Source organism: Aspergillus pseudotamarii, assembly GCF_009193445.1.
Source record: "Aspergillus pseudotamarii strain CBS 117625 unplaced genomic scaffold BDV38scaffold_12, whole genome shotgun sequence".
In the NCBI taxonomy this organism is placed as follows: Eukaryota; Fungi; Ascomycota; class Eurotiomycetes; order Eurotiales; family Aspergillaceae; genus Aspergillus; species Aspergillus pseudotamarii.
In genome coordinates, this window is record NW_022475026.1 from 446,418 (window position 1) to 468,613 (window position 22,196).

The following is a 22,196-nucleotide window of genomic DNA, read 5'->3' on the forward strand; positions in this document are numbered from 1 at the left end:
ATAGTAGAGTTCAGTATATTTGAGATGTTGATTGACGGGTGCCCAGAGCGGACGTATGAAATTAGCTCGCAATCGAAAAAAGCATGCATTGTACTATGTAAAAGCGAATTACCGAACCGGAATGATCCACCGTCAAGCGATATCTATACGCAAAGCTGATACGTATCACATTCCCTGTTGAGCTTTGACACATAATATCAGATTTTGACCTGGAACCCGCTTAGATAGTTCTCTATGTGAGCTCAAAAGATATGCATTAGCCCCCTTACGGAATTGTAGTGTAATTGCAGCTGACTAGTCACATCAACGCAGTATAGGCTATGACAATCTGATAATCTATCATTTCTATTAATTATTTACTTTTTATACTACGCATAGAGCGAGAAATCGCTCAGTCCAATGGCTTCTAAGCCAATCAGTATCGAGAAATGGAAAATCCGGGTTTATATATCAGATTATTTATTGTTTGTCTACACGAAAGTAGGTTCGGCCCGAGGCAAGGGGGTGTCATTTTATCCACAGGTCTAAGTTATTTGAAATTGGGTAATACACATGAAACAGAAAAGAGCAATGCTAATGCTATCTGAATGGCTATATTCCTCCGATATTACCCCCAAATAAATTCATCCCAGCAGGCAATCCAGTGGCCCAAGAGTCAAAGATCGCACACATATCGTGATCCGCCAAGTAAGGGACGTGTTCTGACGTATCCGCTCCGAAGAGACCCTGCAGGCAATCAGGTTCAAAGATCGACATCGGGCCTGCATCTGTCGCGAACTGTAGACTGTCTTCTAGCGGGTTGTAGGCTCCCACGCATGATTGCCTTGTTTTAACCAGGCCCTTGGCAATCTGCAAGAAGGTGGAACAAATTTGATACAGACGCTCTGAGCTAGGTGATACATATCGGATGTGCTGCAGACTGTCAACTACCTCGTAAAGTAGTTGGATGTCGTCAGAACTGGTTGCTGCGATAGCGTGCAGAAATATGACGATAAAAGGTGTGAAGGAAGAAAATAGCAGAACCCTGCCTATATTAGCTATATTTCTCAGGATAGCGGATCTTGTGGGGAACAGACCAATTAGCATAATCGGCCTTGGAGTGGAAGCTAGAGTTCTGGAAATTTCCAAAGCAGCGTAGGTGGCTCTGTAAGCTAAGACGCGCAACCCGAAAGCACTGTGAGCTAAGCTCGGCGCATGCAGCACCTGATGTGATCGGTGCGCGCAATAGCGACGTGAAGGTCGAATAATATAGTATATCCCAGCTATCTCTGGTTATTTTGAATATGTGATGGTTGTTTACTTTGCTTGCATCGATCTAGAAGACGGAGAGGTTACTATCAGTAAGAACATATTCGTGGTCGGATATGATGTGCTTTCTCACCTCCTTGAACTCAGTGTACCATTGTTGAATGTTAATTGCTAGTCTGTGTACTCGTTGCATTCGTTCCGGATGAGGATTCTTGGAGCCCTCTGCGGAATAGAGTTGGTCATATATTTCCCCTTGAATTTTAGCTAGTCGAATCCCCATGACAAAGGACGCATCCCACGGCCTGACCGCAGGGTCTGTGGTGATGGCCGGGTATTGTGCATCAATATCGAAATCCTGCATGTTCGAAGCTCGCCCAAAGTACAACGACATATGCTTCTCAAAGACGTATGTAGTCCAGAATAGTCGCCGCATATTCTCCGAATTTCCCGTGTTATCACCGCGATACGTTATTTCACGATGGTACCCGAGCATCTGGCAATGGCTAGCAGCTGCAGAGATGAAAGTAGAACATAGCAATGGCTTGGTTTCATCCTGCGCTTTTATGAACTGACCACAGTAGCGGAAGAGAAAACGATGTCAGTCGGTATTCTCTGATACTTATCAGACACAACTTACCCCCATGATCAGTGCGAATATGCTTTCAAAACTAGGAATTGCCAAAACATCGTACGACTCGACCAAGGTATTGAAGTTTTGTTCACACGTGGAAATATGCGCCTTGAGGTCAAACTTTTGACACAAGGGGTTTCCCATAATCGTAAATTCTTTCAGGAGAGTAAGAATGATTCCGTGCATGCCGGCTAGGTGACCCGTTGAGATTGGCTCTGTCGGGAAATAGACCCTCTGGCAAAGGCGCTCGACCAAGGTTCGATCGTTTATCGCATATGAACAAAGGAATATCGGACGGTTCACTACAATGTCAATCTGAGTAACTATCTCCAACCAAGGACTACCCTGTGTCTGTTATGTAAGATACTTACCCTTTATCTCTTGTAGAAGGGCAATGATAAGATTGAGGGGCAATAAATGGTCCATCGTGGGTAAGGACCGTGCTGCAGGAGCTCGAGACATTCGATACTCTGTTGCGTGAGAGGATCTTGTTGGTGTCCGGAGCAGTGTCTTCAGATAGTCCAACGAGGACTTGAGATCCGAATGTTCTCCGGCACCTTCCGAATTGGCTGTCTTCTGAGCAACATCGCTTGCTAGGAGAGACTGACTGGTAAACGAAGAGATACCCTCATATACACAAGCATTGCCGGTCGGTTGCGGTACAGCTTCCTCACTCCCAGCCGGCACTTCATTGGGCACAGTATTTCTGCGATGCTCCGATATACTACGTTGAGCTTTCAACTGCTGTTCCAGCGAACCAAGTCGCTCTTCTAGGCACTTGATCTGCTCCTGCCTGGTATTTCATTAGTATCTAGTCCCAAACTGTCTTTCATCTCAATCCTACAGGTCTTGCTCCGGTCTAGGACGAGTTTCCGACCTAGGTCTAGGAGTGGCCTGTTCGCAGGTGATGCCGGACAAACGGCAATTCGAACAAGGGACGGAGCGATCACAGCGAACCTAAATTCCTCCTCGTTAGTTTCGGAGTCTCGGGGTGGGTTCGGACATCAGTACCTTGCGTATCTTACACGCCTCACACTGCAAGTCCGTTAGCTACGTTGCGTTACTTGGGAATATTTTCCGGGTCCGTAGATCATACTGCACGGGGGATTACGGAAAGTCGGTGCCGTCTGGCTTGGATCGTCTCTTTCCTCTCTGGTCCGGCCATTTGACCCGTTGAAAAGCCCTTTACCGAATGATGAAGTCAAAAGCGGGAGAATGGAAGGACGAGGAGAAGTTGATACATCCGGTCCTCCTCGGATGCCCGGGTCCGCGGCTTCCGGCTTTCCGCTAGAATCCGCGTTGCTGATTGGTTGGAGGTCCGGGGCGTTCGCGATTCAACATAGTATGACTACTTCCTAGTATGGATGTCAGTTCCCAAGCCCTATGTAGTGCAGACCACTCATTTATTTGATTCTTTTCTAGCCTTGCGCTGTATCTGTAACAAACCTAGTGTTTCAGAACAAATATCTCATTGCCAAGACTGCGACCGCTTCCCTATCTACGCCAGGCAACAGCAATAGTGTGTACAGGATGTCGTACGGTCTGTTCTTTTCTATTGCTTTTGCACATCATTAAATTTCCGTATTTACACAGTATGAATGAAAGCATTACATTGACCTTTTACTTACGCAACTATCACTGATCTGGACTCGGTTCCCCCTAACCTCCCATGCCACCATAGTTACCGTATAACTGCCTAGAAACACTTCCGATGCACGATAGAAGGACCACTCTCGTCATACTCCTGTTTGGTAATCCACATTTGCTGGAAAGTAGAGAGCGAAGTAAGAATCGAGCCACCGATCCAAACCGAGTACTTCCTTTCCGGTGAAGCAATGGTCTTGATTTTCATCGACGAAGGAGACAGGTTCACAAGCTCCTTGTGCAGTCGGTCTGCAATTCCGGGATAAAGAGTAGTACCGCCGGACTAGATACCGACGGATTGTTAGTTGAACGTATTCTACTACGTCACTTCAAGGAACTAGAAGGAGAAGAACAGGGAGTGATAAAAGGGAGGCGACACATACCATGACGATATTACCATACAATTCCTTGCGCACATCGACATCGCATTTCTGAATCGAGTTGAATATAGTCTCATGAATACCGCCTTGCTCAATACCCAGCAAGCTTGGCTGAAACAAAGCTTCGGGTGCCCGGAAGCGCTCATTGCCGATCGTGATCACTTGTCCATCCGGCAGCTCGTAGGATTTCTCGATACTGGAACTCTGAGCGGCGGTTTGGAGCTCCTGTTCAAAGTCAAGCGCCACATAGCAGAGTTTCTCTTTGATATCGCGCACGATCTCGTGCTCGGCAGATGTGGTAAAGCTATGGCCGCGCTCTGCTAAAATTCTACCCAAGTAGTCTGTCAGGTCACGGCCAGCCAAGTCCATGCGAGCGATGGCGTGTGGCATAGAGAAACCTTCGTAGATTGGAACGACGTGCGTGACGCCATCACCGGAATCGAGGACAATACCAGTAGTGCGGCCAGAGGCATACAAAGACAACACCGCCTGGATAGAAACATAGAAGGCTGGCACATTGAAGGTTTCAAACATGATCTGAGTCATCTTTTCCCGATTAGATTTGGGATTGATGGGAGCCTCTGTCAGCAGAACGGGGTGTTCTTCGGGTGCCACGCGGAGCTCGTTAAAATAGGTGTGATGCCATATTTTTTCCATGTCATCCCAGTTGTTAACGATGCCGTGCTCAATCGGATAGTGGAGCGAAAGAACACCCCGTTTGGACTGTGCTTCATCTCCAACGTAAGAGTCTTTTTGGCCCATGCCAAGCATGATTCTATGGAAGGTTTTAGCAGCTTGACCAGATCTGAAGTGGTAGGCGACTGGGGTAATGTGAGATCAGGGGAGTTGTGCTTCGATAGTCGTCCTCATTTGACAAAAGAAAAAGGGGTGGATTACCCATGGTGGCGGGGACGACCAGTAAGGGAAGCTGTGGAAAATCGTCAGTTCTTATACATGGAATCAGCTCCTTCAGAGTAGAAAGAATTGACTCACGAAAAACGGCCCGGGGAGCATCATCGCCAGCAAAGCCAGCTTTACACATTCCGGAACTGAATGATTGCTTTAGCATTTATAATCAACTGCCAGGCGTGATCGTCATACCCATTATCAATAACAACGGCAGCAACTTCGTCTGTAAACTCATGAGCTATATTAGCAACCCGTGACTTATATAGACGTACAAAGGTATGTATGCTCCAGGCCACAGGAAGGAAAATAGGAAATATTTACCGTCCATGATGGCTATAATATGATAGTCAAAGAAGATAAGTGAGCTCCGAATACAGATAGAGTGGAGTATCACAGCAATGGTTAAATTGTGAGATCGGGTAGCTTTAAAATATGAGCTTAATCGCAAACGAGGGCAATAACATACGCCGTACTTATAGATAAAATAACATAATTGCCTAAAGGGTTTACTTTAGGCAGCTCAAATATTCTTCATGGTCCCATGAACTTGAAAACTAGGTGAATTTGAAAAATAACAACATTTTCAGGCAACAGATCCTTGGTGAAGTTGATTGCGCGTCGCTATCAGGAGGAGTTAGGGTTCATGATTCAACCATTATTCCTCTCGGCATGCCGGATTGCGCGGCCCCGGGAGTCCGCCAAGCAAATCAGCGCAATCTTCCTTAGGCATTCATTTTTCTATAGAATACAGCAGCCTAGCTAGAACAAATATAAAGTGAGAAATCAATGTCGGCTTCAGTGAATTAAATTCAGGCTCTTTAGCAGACTTTAGTCCATCTCAGTTTCTAGCGATCAACATGTCGGTGCGTATTCTCGTCCTACTCCTTGAAGACTTTCGCTTACCCAAGTCCGTCTATAGATGCCATCGGGGTATGCTGCTGAATCTATCGACCCTTTTTAATATATCACAAATTCCTGGAATCATTACTAACTAGAAAGTCACAGTGTTTCCATATCGGATGAATGCATCACCGCCTACAAGCAACTCCGTTCCGGAAGAGGGCCAAAAAAGCCATCATTTGTGATTTACCGGATCTCGGATGACCAAACCGCTGTTGTAGTAGAAGAATCATCTGCAGAACAGGATTTTGAAACATTCCGTCAGAGGCTCTGCTCAACTGTGGATAGTCGCGGCAACCCAGCCCCACGTTATGCCGTTTATGATGTTGAGTATGACCTTGGAGAAGATGGCAAGCGGTGCAAGACAGTGTTTATAAGTTGGGTACCTGCTAGCACACCGCTGAAAGTGAGTTCACCTCCCCTTCATTGAGTTGCATATCTGGGCCAAGTCTGAGCAGAATATCTAGCTGTGTATGCTTTACGCGAGCACTAAAGAGCAGCTGCGGAGCGCTCTTGATGTCAAACTATCCATCCACGCTGATACACCTGATGAGATCGAATGGAAGACCGTGCTAAGCGTGGCCAGTGGGGGTAAGGCTTGAGACATGAACTAAGAAAGTTTTGGTGCTATATCAGAATATAAATCAATTGGGTCGTCATCTAGATAAACTGAACTCGGCGTTAATGTGGAAACCTTTCGTACGAACAACGCTTTTTGATGCCTAGTTCTCGATGACCTGATTGAGCGCCGAGGGGCCGATACCAATATATTTAATGCGTATAATGTGTGGATCTGGTAGATGCCGTAGGAACTTTTGTTTTTAACACCGAAAATTGCTTTTCCTTTTCGTCACTCCGTCATATTTTATCGGCGGGCGCAAATGCCGATTATAACTTCTGGGCGTCGTACGATGGTAAGCATATCATTCATACTCCACTTAATGAAGTAAATATATGTATATAACACGAATTGGGACAGGTCAGGGCATTCTTGGGCCCCGCATGAAGCCCCAGGTGCCGGACTTGCCATTCCTGAGCTTAGATCAGTTTTAAGGGTCTTCCGACTATGCTTAATCCGCCAAATAGCGCAGTTATTCCCGTAAAGACGATGAGGGCGCCATAAGAGGTGCCATAGGCAAAGGCCGAAGGGTCATAGCCCCATGAGCCCTTGATCAGGGCGTCACTCAACGGTCCGCTGACAACATTTCCGATTCCTCTGCCGGTTGCCAAGAAACTGAAGACAATCGAGGGATCCGCCAGCTGGCTCTTCTTCACCACCTCGCTCATGACGGCCGGCCACGTTGAGGTGAATGATCCAGCAAAAAGGCCATAGACGACACTGAACACGTAGAGGGGCGCCAACGACATGGAAAATCCCCACAGAAAAAACACAGCCAGCGTACTACCTATAGTGGACACTAGGATACAGGTAGTCGCATGGTACCGATCAACCAGATGGCCCATGGCGATACATCCAAAGACCGATGCAAGGTTGCATAAGATGACGGTCAAAGACGCCAGGATCGTACTGGCGCCCAGAGTGCGTGCGAAGGTAGGTAAGTAAATTGTTGGTAAGAAATATCCTAGGGCCTCGACGATATTGCCCATTTGGAAAATGAGGAACGTATGCGACCAGAGGAAACTCAAGTCAAACGTTCGGACGCTTGACGCACGCGAAATGGGCAAGCGAGGCTTCACATAATAGAGCAGCGGAGCAGCTAACAGAAACAGAGTCACGGCCCAGATGCGCAGGGTGGTTTTGTGACCGTAAGCATCCAGGAGCCATTGAAGCACCAGGGGCAGTACCACACCAGAGACACCAGTTCCGGCCTATATGTAGGATAGTTAGCGTCACCACGATGACAGGAAGGTTGAGGGTCCTGAAGGAGCGCTTACCCACATGGTCCCAAAAGCAAGGCCCCTTTTGTGCACAAACCATTCATTCATGAAGATAATCATGGGTGAATAAGCAAGGTTGCCTCCAATCCCGCAGGCGATGCCCTGGGTTAGAATCAGGTGAGTGGTGTTAGACGCGAAAGAACTCAGGACGAGAGCCAGACACATAATGAGAAGCCCGACAGCGGAGCACCACCGCTTAAGAACGGGGAATCCCTGTAGCAGGGCAAAAGTCAAAGGAGAGATCATGTAGTTTACGCCCTAGAACATCGTTAGGGTATGCAACCTCAACAGCCTTTCAGCGAAGAAAACCATTCGCGCACCATCATGCATGTTCCAATCACGGCCGGGTTCCCTGAGCTTTTGAAAGGCTCGTGCGTGCTGTAAAAGTCCTGGAAGATGCCGTAGGCGAAAGAGAAACCTGAGCGAGCCGTAAGAAAGTGACCATATGAGTGGAAAGAGTTGAGGAACTCACCCCAAACAAGCGCTTCCATCATGAAGCCAGCCGCTAAGAACAACCATGCATCTTTTCCACCATCGACGGGGGGAAGTTGAAGTTCATTGTGTGGTTCGTCAGTCAAGAGGCTGGACCTGGTGGGGTCTTCCTCTCTCGTAGAATGCCGTGTTTCTAACTCCATAATCAGTCAGTCGCTGAATACTACTACTTGGCGGAGTCGGTCAGAAGCAGGTTCCAAAATGTTCCATGGGAATGTCGAAGACCAACAGCGAACAACAAAAGTCTTCGGGATGACAATCCGATGGTCATGTCAAGGGCGTGAAAAGCGGGGCTTGTTCCCGACGATTTCGAGCTGTTTGATTGGCGGAGTAGTCTCGGTGAAATGACGTTTCTTTCGATCTCCATCCCTGTCGAAGCCTGATCAGTAATTTAAGTATGTCACGTATTAACCAAACCACGTTATTAATCTTCAGTCACCATACTTCGTGAAATCAGTAGATGCTGTGGATTACTCAACCAGGCAAATAGAATGGCATCTCCTTCATACGAACGAACTCCATTCGGAGCTCCCATGTTGAAGCATTTCCTGTTCGATCCCAAATATAAAAATCTCAACCATGGTAAGTGCATCCACATCGTGCTGTAACCATGCATTATAAGTATACATGTGAACATGACCCGAGCCACTTTTTGGAAATACTTTTTGTCGTTTTATTCATTCTTTCCTTTTTCTTTGCAAATTAATATTCAAAGTGCTTACGCGGTACACCAGGGTCCTTCGGTACATATCCAGCCCATGTAAAACATGCGCTCCGCAAGTACCAGGACGAAATCGAAGCGCGGCCAGATCCTTTCATCCGCTACACCCATGGCGAACTGCTGGATGAGTCGCGCCTGGCAACTGCCAAAATTCTCAACGTCCCCCTGCAAGAGCTGGTGTTTGTTAAGAATGCCACAACCGGAGTGAACACTATCCTCCGGAATCTCAGCTATAAGGCGGGAGATGTGATTATATACTTCGCGACCATATACGGGGCAATTGAGAAGACAATCACCTCGTTAACCGAAACCACTCCGCTTCAGGCAAGAAAAGTTGATTATATTTGCCCTATTAGCCACGAGACTCTTGTGCAGAAGTTCCGAGATGTTGTAGAACAAGCTCGATCAGAAGGATTCAACGTGAAAGTGGCGGTCTTCGACACCGTGACTAGTCTCCCCGGGATGAGGTTTCCCTTTGAGGAGTTGACCAGAGTCTGCAAGGATGAAGGGATTCTCAGTGTTATTGATGGCGCCCATGGAATTGGGCAGATTCCGTTGGACCTGAAGGCGTTACAACCCGATTTCTTCACAAGTAATTTGCACAAGTACAGCTCAACTGGCCCTCGGGGTAATTCGCAAGGACGCTAATGATGTTGTGTAGATGGCTCTATGTCCCCCGTGGTTGTGCAGCCTTATACGTTCCGGTGCGCCATCAGCATCTGATCCGGACGACGCTTCCAACATCCTGGGGCTTTATAGCAGATCCGACGTCATCCACGGCGGACAAGCCAAATATTCTGACGCCGGTGGGGAGCCAACGGTCCGCCTTTGAGGAGCTCTTCCAATTTGTGGCCACGAGTGATGATGCAGCGTATCTGACGGTCCCTGATGCCGTCCGCTTCCGCACTGACGTGTGCGGTGGACATGACGCTATATTTAAATACCTTGAGGAGCTCGCGATCCAAGGCGGTGACATTGTTGCAGCTGCGCTCGGCACGGATGTCCTGCAAGAGCCCGATCTCCGTCCCGGGGATAAGAGTAAGATCCGTCGGTGCGGAATGTCCACAGTCCGACTACCGATCGCGGTGGATGGACAGGACAATGGAATGTTGTCGTCGCCTTACCTTCCGGTGGCTGCTGAGGACGTCAGCAAGGTGGTGCATTTTCTGCAGGTGACTTTGAAAGACGAGTTTGAAACCTTCGTTCCGGTTTTCCAACATGGTGATTGGTTGTGGACGCGTCTGAGTGCTCAAGTATATCTGGAGTCACGGGACTTTGAGTGGTTAGGAGGAGTCTTGAGGGGTTTGGTGGAGCGGGTCCGTAAGGGAGAATACCTGGCATAATCAAACTATACTGGATTAGGGAATGCTTGAGAGATGTGGCGTTCACCAAGACGGCCAGACCGAGAGGCGGTGCATTTGCAACCCTTTGGGGCCTGGAGACAAAGGCTTAAATCATCCCACTCTAACTCGAAACTGCTTAGAGTATGATGATCGAGTCCTAGTCGGACTCACATGCAGAAATAAATGATGACGATGATTATATTATATTTCACCTTTTGCTCTTCTAGAATATTTTAAATATATATATGTTTTTTAGATAACACTAGTACTATAGATAGCTTTGAGATAATCCTCGGCGTAACAGTCGAGTGATAGTATGTGATATTGATTACTGAGACCTTGAGGAATCCTTTTCGGTTCGGTTCAACTCTGACGATTATTCACAAATCTCGGCATAACGTGAGACTATGCCCATTTGGTAAACCTTGCGAGAACACTTTCATCTGCTAGAACCATTGGCCTCGGTCTTGTCGGTTTTCCTTCATTGATTGTGGATCCCCCCTCCCCCCCAAAAAACGCTGAAAGCGTTCTATGGTTGAGATTCGGCAAATGCTCCTACGAAGGTTAGATTTGCTGTCAGGTGCGGGAGCTTGCCCCTGGAACTCTTTGTCTACATGGAAGGTATATATAAAGCTTCCCCACCACCCCGGGTCGACATCCGCCTTCTTGGTCTTGCGAGTGACTCAACCATCATGATCTTGAATTCTTCCCACTACCCAGTCGCCCTGCTTGCAGGCGCTGTGGTCTTCCTTGTTTATACGGTGACCGCCCTCCAGCGGAAATATACTCAATACCGCATCGCCCGTGCGAACAATTGTCAACCGGTACGTTGCCATGTCAACAAAGACCCCTTCCTGGGACTCGACAACATTCGCGACAACCTCGATGCCGCCAAGAAGCACATCCTCCTCGAACGCTCGCGGTCTCGCTTCCGTCAATTTGGAAACACCTTTCGCGCCAGACGTCTGCGGACCCCTATCATCGTCACGTGCGAACCCCAGAACATCAAAACGATCTTGTCCCTGAAATTCAAAGACTTCGGACTCGGCAATCGGATCGACGCATTCGGCCCTTTGCTCGGTCATGGAATTTTCACGACGGACGGCGACCACTGGGCGCAGTCGCGCGCCATGATCCGTCCCAACTTCGTCAAGGATCAGGTCGCGCATTTGGACATCTTCGAGGAGCTCATGGCCGATTTGCTGGCCTTGATCCCGACCGACGGCACCATGGTCGACCTGCAGGAGTTGTTCTTCTGTTACACGATCGATTCGGCGACGGAATTCCTATTCGGACACAGCGTCCAGTCCCTCAAGAAACGGATTTCGGGGGTGGAACTGGACGACAAGGATTTCGCCAGTTCGTTCAATTATGCGCAGGACGCCATTGCGAAAAATACGCGTTTGGGCCCGCTGAGACACTTTTTCCGAGATGCTAAGGCGGAACACTGCAATCAGGTGTGCCATGAGTTGGTTGAACAGTTTGTGGAAAAGGCGTTGAAATATCGTGCCAATTACGACGAGGAGAAGGCTGCGGCAAACGACGACGACAAGAAAAAGCAGAGGTATCTGTTTTTGCAAGGGTTGGCGCACCAAACCGGTGATCGTACGCGGATTCGGGATGAGTTGATGAATGTGCTTCTCGCTGGTCGGGATACTACGGCATCGCTGCTGAGCAACATGTTTTTCATGCTGGCGAAGAACCCCCGCATCTGGAACAAGCTGCGCGAGGAGGTCGCCTCGTTGGAAGGTCGCGCTCCGACTTATGAACAACTACGCAATCTCACCTATCTCAAGTACTGCATGAACGAATGTGAGTTTCCCGGGAGATGACCCTGTTTTTCTGTTCGTCCATCGGCTAACCAATCAGCCCTGCGTATGCACCCCGTCGTGCCCTCCAACGCCCGCTTCGCCGTCAATGATACGGTCCTTCCCGTCGGTGGCGGCCCGGATGGCCAAGCGCCTGTTTTCGTCCCCAAGGGCTCGATCGTTGCTTACAGCGTATACTCGATGCACCGTCGCGAAGACTTCTATGGCCCCGATGCGAACGAGTACCGCCCCGAGCGCTGGGCCGATCTGCGACCGTCATGGGAGTACCTGCCCTTCAACGGCGGGCCCCGTATCTGTGTCGGCCAACAATATGCACTGACCGAAGCCGGCTACGTCACCGTGCGACTTGCACAGCAGTTCTCCGTGTTGGAAAGTCGGGATCCAGGCCCGTGGGAGGAGAACTTGACCTTGACGTTGTGTTCGAGAAATGGAACCCAGGTCGCCTTGAGACATTAGGTGAACCATGCACATTCCGTTCTTTTCTTATTTTAGTGTTCAGCGATGAAATCATGGACCACATGGAGCTTTGTTTCTCTTGGGTATTCGGGTTTTGATAGGAACGACATGCCACGACTAGATTGATCAATATTCTATTGAATCGAAAGTAAACACATAGTTTATTCTAGGGGGTATAATCCTCCTAAATCGAATTCACAGAACAATACCAGTATCCGTTGCCAGCTTCAGTCTATCAGCGGTCATAAAAACACTTTCAAATCCCATCAAGATGCGATAGAACTCCTCAGCAAAGACCCCGCGAGTCCATTACATTGCCTTATCCGGATAAAGTTCAGCCATCACTTTTCCTTTGTTCTTTTAGTTTTCCATCATCCCCGCACATCGGAGGTACCGGCCCAATGAAAGACTGGCAATTTGATTCTTTGCCGTCCCTCCGCAATGGGTATTCTTCACGAAGATCCTTTACCGCCTCGTCTACTGATAGAATTAAGAAAAAGGTAAGCACCGGTGTCGGAGTAGGTGATAATCCGGACAATACGAAAACGAGATCTCAAGTAAAAGCAAAATATACTGATTCTTGGGATATACATACATACGAGAGTGTTGAAACAATATATGGAGTATAACGAATAAGTATATAATAAAACCGAGGAAATTATATTCTCATGACAAGAAAACTCATTTTTTCTCCAGATTTAGCTCATAAGTACAGATCAAAAACAACCTCAAACTATATATACTTATACTATACAACCATACAAACATCACTCGTATCTATGCCAACACGGTAGCATCATCATTTCACAGCGCCGAATCAGTGATATTAACCGAAACATCCCTGAACGTGCATCCCACAGTCTGATACAGACGAGCATACGACCCTTCCAAAACAGAAGATACGAACTGCAGCGCCCTCGCATGGCCATTCGTACCCTCCGCAGAATGCCCACCAATAGTATTCCGCTCATACAAGATATTCACGCCAACGCCACAGTACCTTTCCAACAGTACATCCGTATCGCTGATCGGACTGACCTCGTCGTGAATCGCCTTATACGCATAGATGGGGGTCTGCGGCACGCCATGATATCCCATATACCCGTCGCGATTCAGCGCATGCTGCACAACAGGAGCCTTGAAGGTGTCACTGCCGTTGGCAAAATACTCGTAAACATTTTGGCCTGCGAAGAAGGCCTCCGCCTGGGCCAGAGTCATGTTTCGCGAGAGGAGGAAGGTCGTGCGATTGTGTGTTCCCGCTGGGTTTAATTCGTTCACCAAGTATTCGTAGGTGGCTGGGTATTGACTGGCCAGCCCGAGGACCGCCTCTGGGATGAGTCCCGCGTTGAGGTTCCCTGTGACGGTGTTCATGACATTCGTAATGTTGGGTGTGAGACCGCCGAGTGCTGCTCCGGCAAGAGAGAGTTCGGGCGCGTATTGTCCCTGTAACTCGGTTGCCCATTCGCTGGCGAGAGCGCCGCCGGAGTAGCCCCATAGAGCTGTGCGGGCGGATGAAGCTTTAATGTGGAAAGCGGTGTTGTTGGACTTGAGAATACTGCGGATGGAGTCGAGCGTTGCGTGGCCCGATTGAACACCCGCAGTGAAGGATGCCAGAGGACCTTCATAGTCCGGGACATTGACGTACCAGCCCTGGCTCAGCGCGATGGAGACATCGATAGGAGGGGAACTGTACATGGCATAGCTGGGGCTGGCGTTAATGCTGTGGGAGTCATATGCGATTTGATAGGAGAGTAGGGAAGAGTTGCCGGGACGAGGGTTGGAGGGGACGAAGACAGTGGTTACAGCCCACGAAGGGCGATATTGGCTGTCCGTGGTGCGGTAGACGATGTTGTATGCGGCAGAAGCATTACCGACCAGCGCAGTCAGATTGCCCGGAGCGGGGCGGAGGCGCAGAATGGCGCCGGGGAGGGTACTCTCGTAGCCATGGGGGGCGGTATAGAAAGGGTCTACACTGGGAGGGAGAACCACAGACGATGAGCCGGTGGTAGGCAGGCCGGAGACTAAAGGGAGGAGACTCCCAATAAGAGGGAGGAGGCGGGCTGGGGAGAGCATGGCGTGGAGGGGTGGGATAGACAGTGATAAGGCCCATGGAACCACGGAAAAAGAGCAGCTTAAGTATATTTGTTTGTTGTGCTTACAGCCATGAACAGCTCGATTAGAGCAGCTCATTGCGCCAATGGGAGCGCAGCGGGATGACATACTACTACGTAGTATGTACAAGCCTCGTAGAATAGGTGGAGAAAATCCGTCGGAAGGCCCGGATCAGTCGGCCTCGTTCGGTGAGACTAACCCCAAGCGAAGATAGCTCCTTGCCTGCAGATGCTTGTCGCAGTCAGCCATCTTCTTTGGGTGGGTCTTCTACTGCAAAGGTGATGATGTGATTGATCTTTAGTCGAGGCAACAACGGCGTGCTTGATCAGGGCTCCGGGCCTCCCGTGACTCTCATCCTAGGCACCAGTTTGGTTGAGTTGCTGAAGTCGAAGTTTTTCTCTGAGATTTATTCATGTTTACCAGGAACATTGAATACACTTAATTTCTACTCCAACAAATAAATCTAATAAGCAGCGAGCAGCCTTCGGCCCGGTGAGTGTCTGACTGGGATACTCTGCTGTGTGTGAAACCCCAGAACAAATCCAGGCGTCCAGAAGCTCGTGTTTGAACATTTATTTCTAGTGTCATTGCTAGTCGTAAATTCGCCTAAGATAAAGTATTCCCTCGAGGGGCACCCACTGGGTGGGTGCCTCTAAGACAGTTGAACCCTGGGTTACAACTTACGGCCGGTTGTTGGATACCTGTGGGGAATCGTGGTGGGTTCGAAGGTGATCGCTTATTTCGCCGGCACGCGTTCAAGAATTATTTCTGTCGAGTGTTGATACTAGTCATAAGAATGCTCTCGTACTGTAATTCCTCACTGGCGTCTAAACGGCTTTCGACATACTAAAGCTATGGAGAACAGTCGCAGTTTAATGAAGAACTTGCTATCGTTGCTTTCCGATGTTAAGAGTTAGCTAATACTAAATAGAAATGATTATTGGCTTTCCCCCTGTAGATACCTGCTCCAAATATACCTACCAATTCATCTTCCTTGTCAATTTGTACTGTATCCCAAAAGCCTTGGTGCCGTCTGTCCACACGGACTGTGAAGCACGCATATTCTAGTTTAAGATAGTAACTTCCTGAACACTCAGTATTCTTATCTTATCTCAGGCTTCCTACTTTTACCAGAGCTCTTAGATACATATGAAATAGCAATTTATGTTGGTAATAATGCATAACAAGTGACTTAGGTCTAGCTTAATAACGGATGCTATAACAAGGTCATTTCACTTCGTAGTCGAAAACAAGGCCATAAAATGGACCAATACCAATATATCATATATTCTTCTCGCCTGTTTCTATACAGCAGGAACAGTTCTAAGCAATAGTTTAATCTTTTCGCATTTCCCTCTTTTATCACTCATTGTTATTAATGTCAAGATTGCCGTTGGCTCGAGGTTGAGAACCATGTTATGTTTCTACGTACTTAGTATATGCGTCCAAAGCTTCTTCGGGTCTCGAGCCTAGATATTGACAACCCTCCTCCGATGCCTAAACTTGCGGAACATCACGCAGCACCACACGCGGGGTCGGCCCCTGCAGCCCGAAGATAAGCTCCCCGGTCCCAGGATCGGCACGCTGGGTCTGGATGCGTTGCTGTGGGTCTCTGCCTGGACGATGCCGCCAGTCATGGCCTACCGTAGCTACTGGCTGTGTGAGCCTTGCTGGCGGGTTCAGCCTTGAACATGGCGCTCAATCACTGCGGCCCAAGCAGGGGTAAGCTTGCTCTGTTTCTAACTTAAAACCGGAGTGGAGAAGCAGCCGCTTAAGTGGGAACCTTAGCCTCGGACGTCTTATACACCGTCCTCCTCGATGGAGCCTACGTGACTATAGATTCAATTTGTGAACTCTCAGAATATCATGACTTGGCTAATCATCGGCGATCACCCTGGTGATGGCTGCTTCACTAAAACAGATTAAATGATGATTGTTTACCTGTCCAGTAAAAAGGATGTAAAGGTAATTATACATCATTCCACTGACTCCAAGCATTTTCGCACAATCGGGACGCTTGGCCATACTGAGTTTGTGCGCCCGAATCTGCCTCCGCACGCCGAGAACAGCCACCGTTCTTTGGCCTGTTGCCCGACCCCATTCAACAAAGACAACATAAAGAAGGGGGTTACATGACAGTAATTAAAGGACCCAGGAGATTATCTCATAGAGAGCGCGATTCGAAAGGGGTTAACGGCGAGTAGGCATAGTGGATCCCGATGGAAGAGATATTTACTTGCCCAGAACCTCTTGCTCGGCCAGTGTTCAATTACGTTGCTCGTGAGTACTAGTCCGCCTTTTCATGGAGTCGAAATGCGTCGACTTTGGATCGTTATTATCGCAATATATCTGTGTGGCTGGGTGTCCGGTCAGGGCAGTGGGCTTTCTGTGGAAAAAAGACCCGATGATGGACAGATGCAGATCCAAAGTCGACCTAACAGGAACAAACGCCCTCGCAAACAATCGACACCCGCTCAGAATAAGCAGCCTGCGCAACAAATACCACCTCAACGTGACCCCAAGCCCGTAACTTGGGATGGCAGGCGTGTTGACTACGTGGGACAATGCACCAACGCGTATCTGAAGGAGTTCCAGATGGCCAACCACCATCCATCAGCACCAGTGTTCTGCGCCGACTGCATACGATTCAACGGTAGAATCAAGCGAAATTCGTGTATAGATCTCAACTACTGCCTCGGGTACGACAAGACGCAAGGCGTCTTAATTCGCCAATGGGAGTATGTTACCTTGATTCCGTACGATAGTGCATAAGGGCTAATGGTCGCAGCGGGGGCGCTTTTCGACGTGGTGATTGTTATGGGTGCACCTTGATACCAGAGCCTTTCGACATGGCGGTCAGAAGACACGATATCCAATGCACGTGTAGAACGAAAACCCCAAATCCTGTGACGGGGGCATATGTAGCCAAGAGCACATTCCCTATAGGTACTTACACTATCTATCAACATTATATCAGACTACTTGCTGACAGGAGTGCTACAGGACATCTTGTTAATGAAGATGGTGATATAACTTGCTTCCCGCCCCGCAAAGCTGGTTATTAGTAATATTTGGAATACCATCAGTCAATATTTTATTTCGAGATTTTAGCTCTACAATGAATATATGATCACGGCTCCGTCCTCCAGCTTCCGTAATGGTCTGGCCCTAACAGTTCAGGCATGCCTGATATGGCTATTACTTCAAAAGAGGATATGCTGTGGATGGAAGGCCAGACATGCGCGACCGTTGCGATCCACATGCCGGTAATGCTGACCTCCATGAACCGACGATCATCACTGGCTCCACTGTGTCTGTCGTCTCTCCTTAGTTGATCAAGGCTGGCATGGTGGCCTTCTACCAGATATCTTTCCGACCGGACCACCAAAGAACACACAATATCATCACACTTATGGGAATATTTGTACTCAATGGTGATTGTGAGGAAATATCACAAGGAAATATCTTAACACGCCAAGATATGGCGCGACGCCAATCTCAGGAGGTGGAATCCCCACTTGCACCTGCATCTCGGGATACACTTACCATAACCTTACTTCTTGACCCACTCCCTTAGGGGTAATTTCGGCACAATTGAAACATGTTGCCAAAGGCTAACTAGTACGTACTCCGTAAATGACAAGGATTGACTCGGGGAAAGGTTATTTTGGTCCGGACAGCCATTTGTATTGCCAGTTAGAAGTCTGTTATCGCGTCTAACATAGCGTGAAGCTTATTCGGTTGGATTTAGTGGAAGATAAGAAGAAGACGCCGCATATTGAAGACTGAAGAAAACCTTATATATCCACGGTGTGCCACTTTTTCATTGCAGTGTTTTGTCATGGGATTTAATTGCTACATTGCGTGCAGTATCACTCATGACTCGTGACAATTATCATGGGCGAATCCTTCACCAAGTACTCCAGGGATCTCGCGATTGAAACATGGTTTTTATATGTCATTGGTAGTTCCACACCACCCGGCCATTGCAACTTCCTTCTAACACTGGCTGTCATAGGAATACTAATCATTGGGTGTCGCCTGTTCGTTACACCGTGTGATCTAAATTCGAATCAAATACTGACGAAGTTAGAATATCGCAACGGATCGCAAAGGGGTCATGGAAGAGACTGAAAATCGATGACTACATTATGTGCTTTACTGCGGTAAGGCCCAGCACAAGCGACCCGAGGATCTGGTTTAATCGCCGAATAGATTACATACACTGGTGCAATGGTCAGCATCAATCAAGTGGGATGGGTGAATAGCCGGCCAGAGGTGCATGCCGACGAAATAACCCCGCATGCGCAAGAGCTACTGATATGGGGAAATAAAATGTGCTTTGCTATGGAGCAATTCTGCACTGCGACAACCTGGCTAGTCAAGTGCTGCCTCTTGATCATCTACAGCCGCTTAACGTACGTCGATCTGAACACATTGTCAACAAGGAGCTAACAGCATTGGTCAAGGCGTTTATTGAAAGAGCATATCGTAGTTCAGATACTTGCAGTATACGTTGGGCTATCCTATATTTTGATCGAAGTTTTGCTTTGCGCGGTCTGGTGTCGACCAATTGAAGGATATTGTACGTCGTTGGATCACTATCAAGGAATCGAGGATGCTGATGAGAAGCAGGGTCTCCGGACGTCGACGACAATTGTAAGTCCGGTCAATAGCGAAGGAACACTTGAATTCCACTGATGTTTTGGCTAGTTCAATGTTCAACTTATTTCAACCACATGATTGTATCCGCCGTTTTCAACATTTCCTCTGACTTGGTAATGCTGTGCATCCCATTACCTCTGTTTATTCGATCTCACCTTCGTCTGGGCAAGTAAGTAGCCCCAAGCTCATTTATCTTCAGAGCTAACTGCCACAGGAAAATTGCTGTGTGTGGAGTGTTCGGTCTTGGCTTTGTGGTTGTACGCATTACCATTCCTCATGCTGTCCCTTTTCTGACATATCTAGGTTTTAATGGCCGTTCTTAACCGATACTACAGCTTGAGTACTGTCGGTTCCATGATCTTCATGGTCAGTCACCACTCTTTCTCTTGGACTTTGTACTGACTGTCTACCGTAGAGATGGTATGCAGCTGAAGTATCGACCGCAGTTTACGTCGCAAATCTACCTTTAATGTGGCCACTCGTCCGTGCGGTTTTCCGCTTAGAAAGCCCGGATCCCTCAAACTACCCGGAACAAGGACGAGCCACACCACGGAGTGCACCACAGCGAGCGCGAGCAGCAATCCGAAACATTACAACGTTTACAACCCATCAAGGCAGCTCCGTTGAGTCTATTATGCGCGATACTGACGGCCAGATGCATGGCACTGCAGATGCACATGAGTTATGCTTGACCGCTGGGGGAGAAAGGGGCTATGGGGCTTCAGTCAGCCCCGATGTGGAATCAGGTCAACCACAACGGCGGTTAGAGGATATTACAGTGCAAAGGACAGTGGAGGTCACTTATCAATGAATTCATCAACATTTTAATCAGCTACGTGCTTAGTCTGCAAGAAGGCTATAGTAGATAATATTCACTATTATATACACAAACCTAACACCTTAAAGGATCATTCAAAAGCTGCTAACTTTAAATAGATAAGAAGGCATCAAATTAAAGATCTTATACTGAGTATTTTCTTTATCCTATAACAAAAGTAATTGTCACCTGACTTTTGAAAACTTTCAAGTATCTGTAGTTTTGGTCTTCTAATAATTAGTAGATTAATCTGTTCCGAATTATCTAAATCTTACTAGTTCTTTAATTTCAGTCTATAGTGCTGTTGGATCTATATTTATAGAAGTAATAAGATGGGCAGGACAGCCTGCGGTGGATATTTACTGGCTAGTTCAACACTGGATTAGGATATATATACGTCTATCTGTACTTCTTACCTTATTTCACAAGTTCAAGCTCTGAGACTAATATAGTATAATATCCAATCCACTAAACACTCACGCGCCCGAATCTTAATTTACGGAATTAGACTCTCTAAATATATCTCTGTCTCTCTGGAATTTTCCTTCTGTCTTTACAAAACTACGCTCATTCTGAAATTTATCCGGTAACTGATTACTAGGGAAAAATTAGATAGAATTATTCCCGCAAATGAACTCCTGCACAGCTAACAAGTAGATCGCAGGACTGTACAATCTTCATAAGTGCAATTGTACGGACGCAAGTCTCGCAGAATGTGAGTTCTCGGAACTATCAGCTATCAACTTCCCTCGCGCAAAGAATTTTCTCTGACTTACTGCCAAGCCTTTTGATGCAGCAATTTGCATGGGCATAGAGTGAAGCAATATGGGCACTCAAACACTTCTCCATCCCACAAGTCCTTTGGAGGTGGTGGAATTGAAAACCGGTCTCCGTTGGCTTCGTCTGGCATATTAACAACAGTTGAACTTGATATCACCGAGGAATCATCTTCCACCTTTACTTTTGACACATCAAGGTGGGTTGTTGACGAAGGTTGAGAAGGAGCGCTTGGAACATTCAAATTTGGTTTGTTTTCTGCCCCGGAATCGGGTGCCATTTATTCCATAGTTTCTATTCTGGACATAATTTCAAACCGACCTCGTCTCCTCTTCCAGTATGCAAACCACTGCCTCCCTCAGGTATTGGCTTTGACTAGATGCTGAACTAGAAAGTCCTTTTCCAAGTCCCTTGCAGAGGTCGAATGATAAGATAGAAAAAGCTGTTCAAGATGGCGTTGGCTGCTTTCTCGGAGCTGGTCGATCAGATCAACGTCGGTTTCTGGGTCCAATGCACGATACTTGAGCGCTTTGGAAAATCCCATCCTCATTGTGGGATCGCGTATTTTGAATGAGAGACGATAAAGCTTGTCAATACTGGCAGCCACACCAAACAACAACGAATCGGTGATAGACACATCGCCAGAAGATTCAAAGTCATCTTCTTCTGAGTCATTACTAAACTGCTCATGAGATTGGATGGAAGTTTTTGTCGTATCCCTTGTATTCAGACTCGATACTTGTCCACGGTTTAGGATATTCATGACTGAAATACTGTTAGCACTTGGAACCAGACTAAAATAAAAGACATACAACTCACGCTGTACCAGAAGCGCCTCCAGATTATGCAATAGGTGGATGGCGAATTCGAAAACAGAAGGCGCATCTCGAAATCGGTGGTCGAGGGAGCTATGTCCAAGATGGTAAAGACCCAGATTTTTTGCCCATAGTTCGAAGTGTTGTGTTTCATTGGCAAGCTTGAAATGATTAATGTCTTCGTGACTGCCTCTTGCAACTGAACGCTCCACTAGCGCAATAGAGCTCAGAGTTTCCGGTCTTCGTTCGTGAGTCATTGCTCTACCTCGCGTCAGAAGTCCAGACGGCGTGGAACAGACAAGGCTGGTGGGAAAACAGTGAGGCTGAGCAGATAGGGAAACGGTCAAGCATGATTCAACTCTAGCTCCATACATCGTCCAATAATAGTCATAGCCTCCTGCATGCAAGTGACTACCCCTCCAGCGACTCCTCCTCCAACAAAAAACCTTCCTGCATGCTCTTCAGCTGGATGGACCATAATGTCAGGCTTCGAGGTTGTTGGCGTCATACTGGGTGCCATCCCCACTAATCATCTCTGCCCTAGACTACTACAAAGTC

General features: G+C 47.7%; 10 protein-coding genes across 10 annotated transcripts; 5 read left to right on the plus strand and 5 right to left on the minus strand.

Annotated features, from left to right (window-relative positions):
* Nucleotides 1-591: 591 nt before the first annotated feature.
* Nucleotides 592-3,044, minus strand: BDV38DRAFT_280306 (Zn(II)2Cys6 transcription factor; the record flags this gene model as incomplete). Its single annotated transcript, XM_032059277.1, has 8 exons — nt 592-1,024; nt 1,077-1,315; nt 1,382-1,816; nt 1,886-2,181; nt 2,251-2,672; nt 2,724-2,836; nt 2,891-2,914; nt 2,976-3,044. The coding sequence occupies 8 exons, from the start codon at nt 3,042-3,044 to the stop codon at nt 592-594; spliced, it is 2,031 nt and encodes a 676-aa protein (XP_031916373.1).
* A 213-nt stretch (nt 3,045-3,257) lies between these two features.
* BDV38DRAFT_240347 (actin) lies at nt 3,258-5,316 on the minus strand. The gene is made up of 6 exons (XM_032053886.1): nt 5,134-5,316; nt 5,005-5,035; nt 4,897-4,952; nt 4,801-4,831; nt 3,907-4,678; nt 3,258-3,806 (listed from the first exon to the last, which is right to left on the minus strand). The coding sequence occupies exons 1-6, from the start codon at nt 5,138-5,140 to the stop codon at nt 3,576-3,578; spliced, it is 1,128 nt and encodes a 375-aa protein (XP_031916374.1). The 5' UTR covers nt 5,141-5,316; the 3' UTR covers nt 3,258-3,575.
* Nucleotides 5,317-5,669: 353 nt separating this feature from the next.
* On the plus strand, nt 5,670-6,314 carry BDV38DRAFT_280308 (actin-binding ADF family protein; the record flags this gene model as incomplete). The annotated part of the gene is made up of 3 exons (XM_032059278.1): nt 5,670-5,719; nt 5,818-6,118; nt 6,180-6,314. 3 exons carry the CDS (start codon nt 5,670-5,672, stop codon nt 6,312-6,314), a joined length of 486 nt encoding a protein of 161 aa, XP_031916375.1.
* On the minus strand, nt 6,171-8,386 carry BDV38DRAFT_28441 (putative MFS monocarboxylate transporter). The gene is made up of 4 exons (XM_032060260.1): nt 8,084-8,386; nt 7,932-8,029; nt 7,609-7,869; nt 6,171-7,542 (listed from the first exon to the last, which is right to left on the minus strand). The coding sequence occupies exons 1-4, from the start codon at nt 8,244-8,246 to the stop codon at nt 6,751-6,753; spliced, it is 1,314 nt and encodes a 437-aa protein (XP_031916376.1). The 5' UTR covers nt 8,247-8,386; the 3' UTR covers nt 6,171-6,750.
* Nucleotides 8,387-8,594: 208 nt separating this feature from the next.
* Nucleotides 8,595-10,479, plus strand: BDV38DRAFT_269293 (pyridoxal phosphate-dependent transferase; the record flags this gene model as incomplete). Its single annotated transcript, XM_032056943.1, has 4 exons — nt 8,595-8,685; nt 8,838-9,429; nt 9,486-10,126; nt 10,442-10,479. 4 exons carry the CDS (start codon nt 8,595-8,597, stop codon nt 10,477-10,479), a joined length of 1,362 nt encoding a protein of 453 aa, XP_031916377.1.
* A 44-nt stretch (nt 10,480-10,523) lies between these two features.
* Nucleotides 10,524-13,095, plus strand: BDV38DRAFT_240359 (cytochrome P450). The gene is made up of 2 exons (XM_032053887.1): nt 10,524-11,979; nt 12,037-13,095. Exons 1-2 carry the CDS (start codon nt 10,782-10,784, stop codon nt 12,450-12,452), a joined length of 1,614 nt encoding a protein of 537 aa, XP_031916378.1. The 5' UTR covers nt 10,524-10,781; the 3' UTR covers nt 12,453-13,095.
* Nucleotides 13,060-14,535, minus strand: BDV38DRAFT_240360 (secretory lipase-domain-containing protein). Its single transcript, XM_032053888.1, has one exon. The coding sequence runs from the start codon at nt 14,523-14,525 to the stop codon at nt 13,257-13,259; it is 1,269 nt and encodes a 422-aa protein (XP_031916379.1). The 5' UTR covers nt 14,526-14,535; the 3' UTR covers nt 13,060-13,256.
* A 2,342-nt stretch (nt 14,536-16,877) lies between these two features.
* On the plus strand, nt 16,878-17,629 carry BDV38DRAFT_280313 (uncharacterized protein; the record flags this gene model as incomplete). Its single annotated transcript, XM_032059279.1, has 3 exons — nt 16,878-17,302; nt 17,353-17,510; nt 17,568-17,629. 3 exons carry the CDS (start codon nt 16,878-16,880, stop codon nt 17,627-17,629), a joined length of 645 nt encoding a protein of 214 aa, XP_031916380.1.
* Nucleotides 17,630-18,461: 832 nt separating this feature from the next.
* BDV38DRAFT_269296 (uncharacterized protein) lies at nt 18,462-20,040 on the plus strand (the record flags this gene model as incomplete). The annotated part of the gene is made up of 6 exons (XM_032056944.1): nt 18,462-18,528; nt 19,200-19,223; nt 19,278-19,398; nt 19,444-19,486; nt 19,533-19,595; nt 19,645-20,040. The coding sequence occupies 6 exons, from the start codon at nt 18,462-18,464 to the stop codon at nt 20,038-20,040; spliced, it is 714 nt and encodes a 237-aa protein (XP_031916381.1).
* Nucleotides 20,041-21,056: 1,016 nt separating this feature from the next.
* On the minus strand, nt 21,057-21,695 carry BDV38DRAFT_240362 (uncharacterized protein). Its single transcript, XM_032053889.1, has 2 exons — nt 21,643-21,695; nt 21,057-21,588 (listed from the first exon to the last, which is right to left on the minus strand). The coding sequence occupies exon 2, from the start codon at nt 21,584-21,586 to the stop codon at nt 21,182-21,184; it is 405 nt and encodes a 134-aa protein (XP_031916382.1). The 5' UTR covers nt 21,587-21,588; nt 21,643-21,695; the 3' UTR covers nt 21,057-21,181.
* Nucleotides 21,696-22,196: the final 501 nt, after the last annotated feature.

What these genes read in the sequence shown, in the direction of transcription:
- BDV38DRAFT_240347 (XM_032053886.1), bottom strand. An exon ending in GCCGTTGTTATTGATAATGG is followed by an intron (nt 4,953 to 5,004) that starts GTATGACGATCA and finishes GCAATCATTCAG; the next exon opens with TTCCGGAATGTGTAAAGCTG. An exon ending in GGTCGTCCCCGCCACCATGG is followed by an intron (nt 4,679 to 4,800) that starts GTAATCCACCCC and finishes AACCTTCCATAG; the next exon opens with AATCATGCTTGGCATGGGCC.
- BDV38DRAFT_28441 (XM_032060260.1), bottom strand. Translation starts at nt 8,246, where the DNA reads ATGGAGTTAGAAACACGGCATTCTACGAGAGAGGAAGACCCCACCAGG. An exon ending in GATGGAAGCGCTTGTTTGGG is followed by an intron (nt 8,030 to 8,083) that starts GTGAGTTCCTCA and finishes CGGCTCGCTCAG; the next exon opens with GTTTCTCTTTCGCCTACGGC. An exon ending in TTGCTTTTGGGACCATGTGG is followed by an intron (nt 7,543 to 7,608) that starts GTAAGCGCTCCT and finishes TCCTACATATAG; the next exon opens with GCCGGAACTGGTGTCTCTGG.
- BDV38DRAFT_240359 (XM_032053887.1), top strand. Translation starts at nt 10,782, where the DNA reads ATGGAAGGTATATATAAAGCTTCCCCACCACCCCGGGTCGACATCCGC. An exon ending in CAAGTACTGCATGAACGAAT is followed by an intron (nt 11,980 to 12,036) that starts GTGAGTTTCCCG and finishes CTAACCAATCAG; the next exon opens with CCCTGCGTATGCACCCCGTC.
- BDV38DRAFT_240360 (XM_032053888.1), bottom strand. Translation starts at nt 14,525, where the DNA reads ATGCTCTCCCCAGCCCGCCTCCTCCCTCTTATTGGGAGTCTCCTCCCT.
- BDV38DRAFT_240362 (XM_032053889.1), bottom strand. Translation starts at nt 21,586, where the DNA reads ATGAATATCCTAAACCGTGGACAAGTATCGAGTCTGAATACAAGGGAT.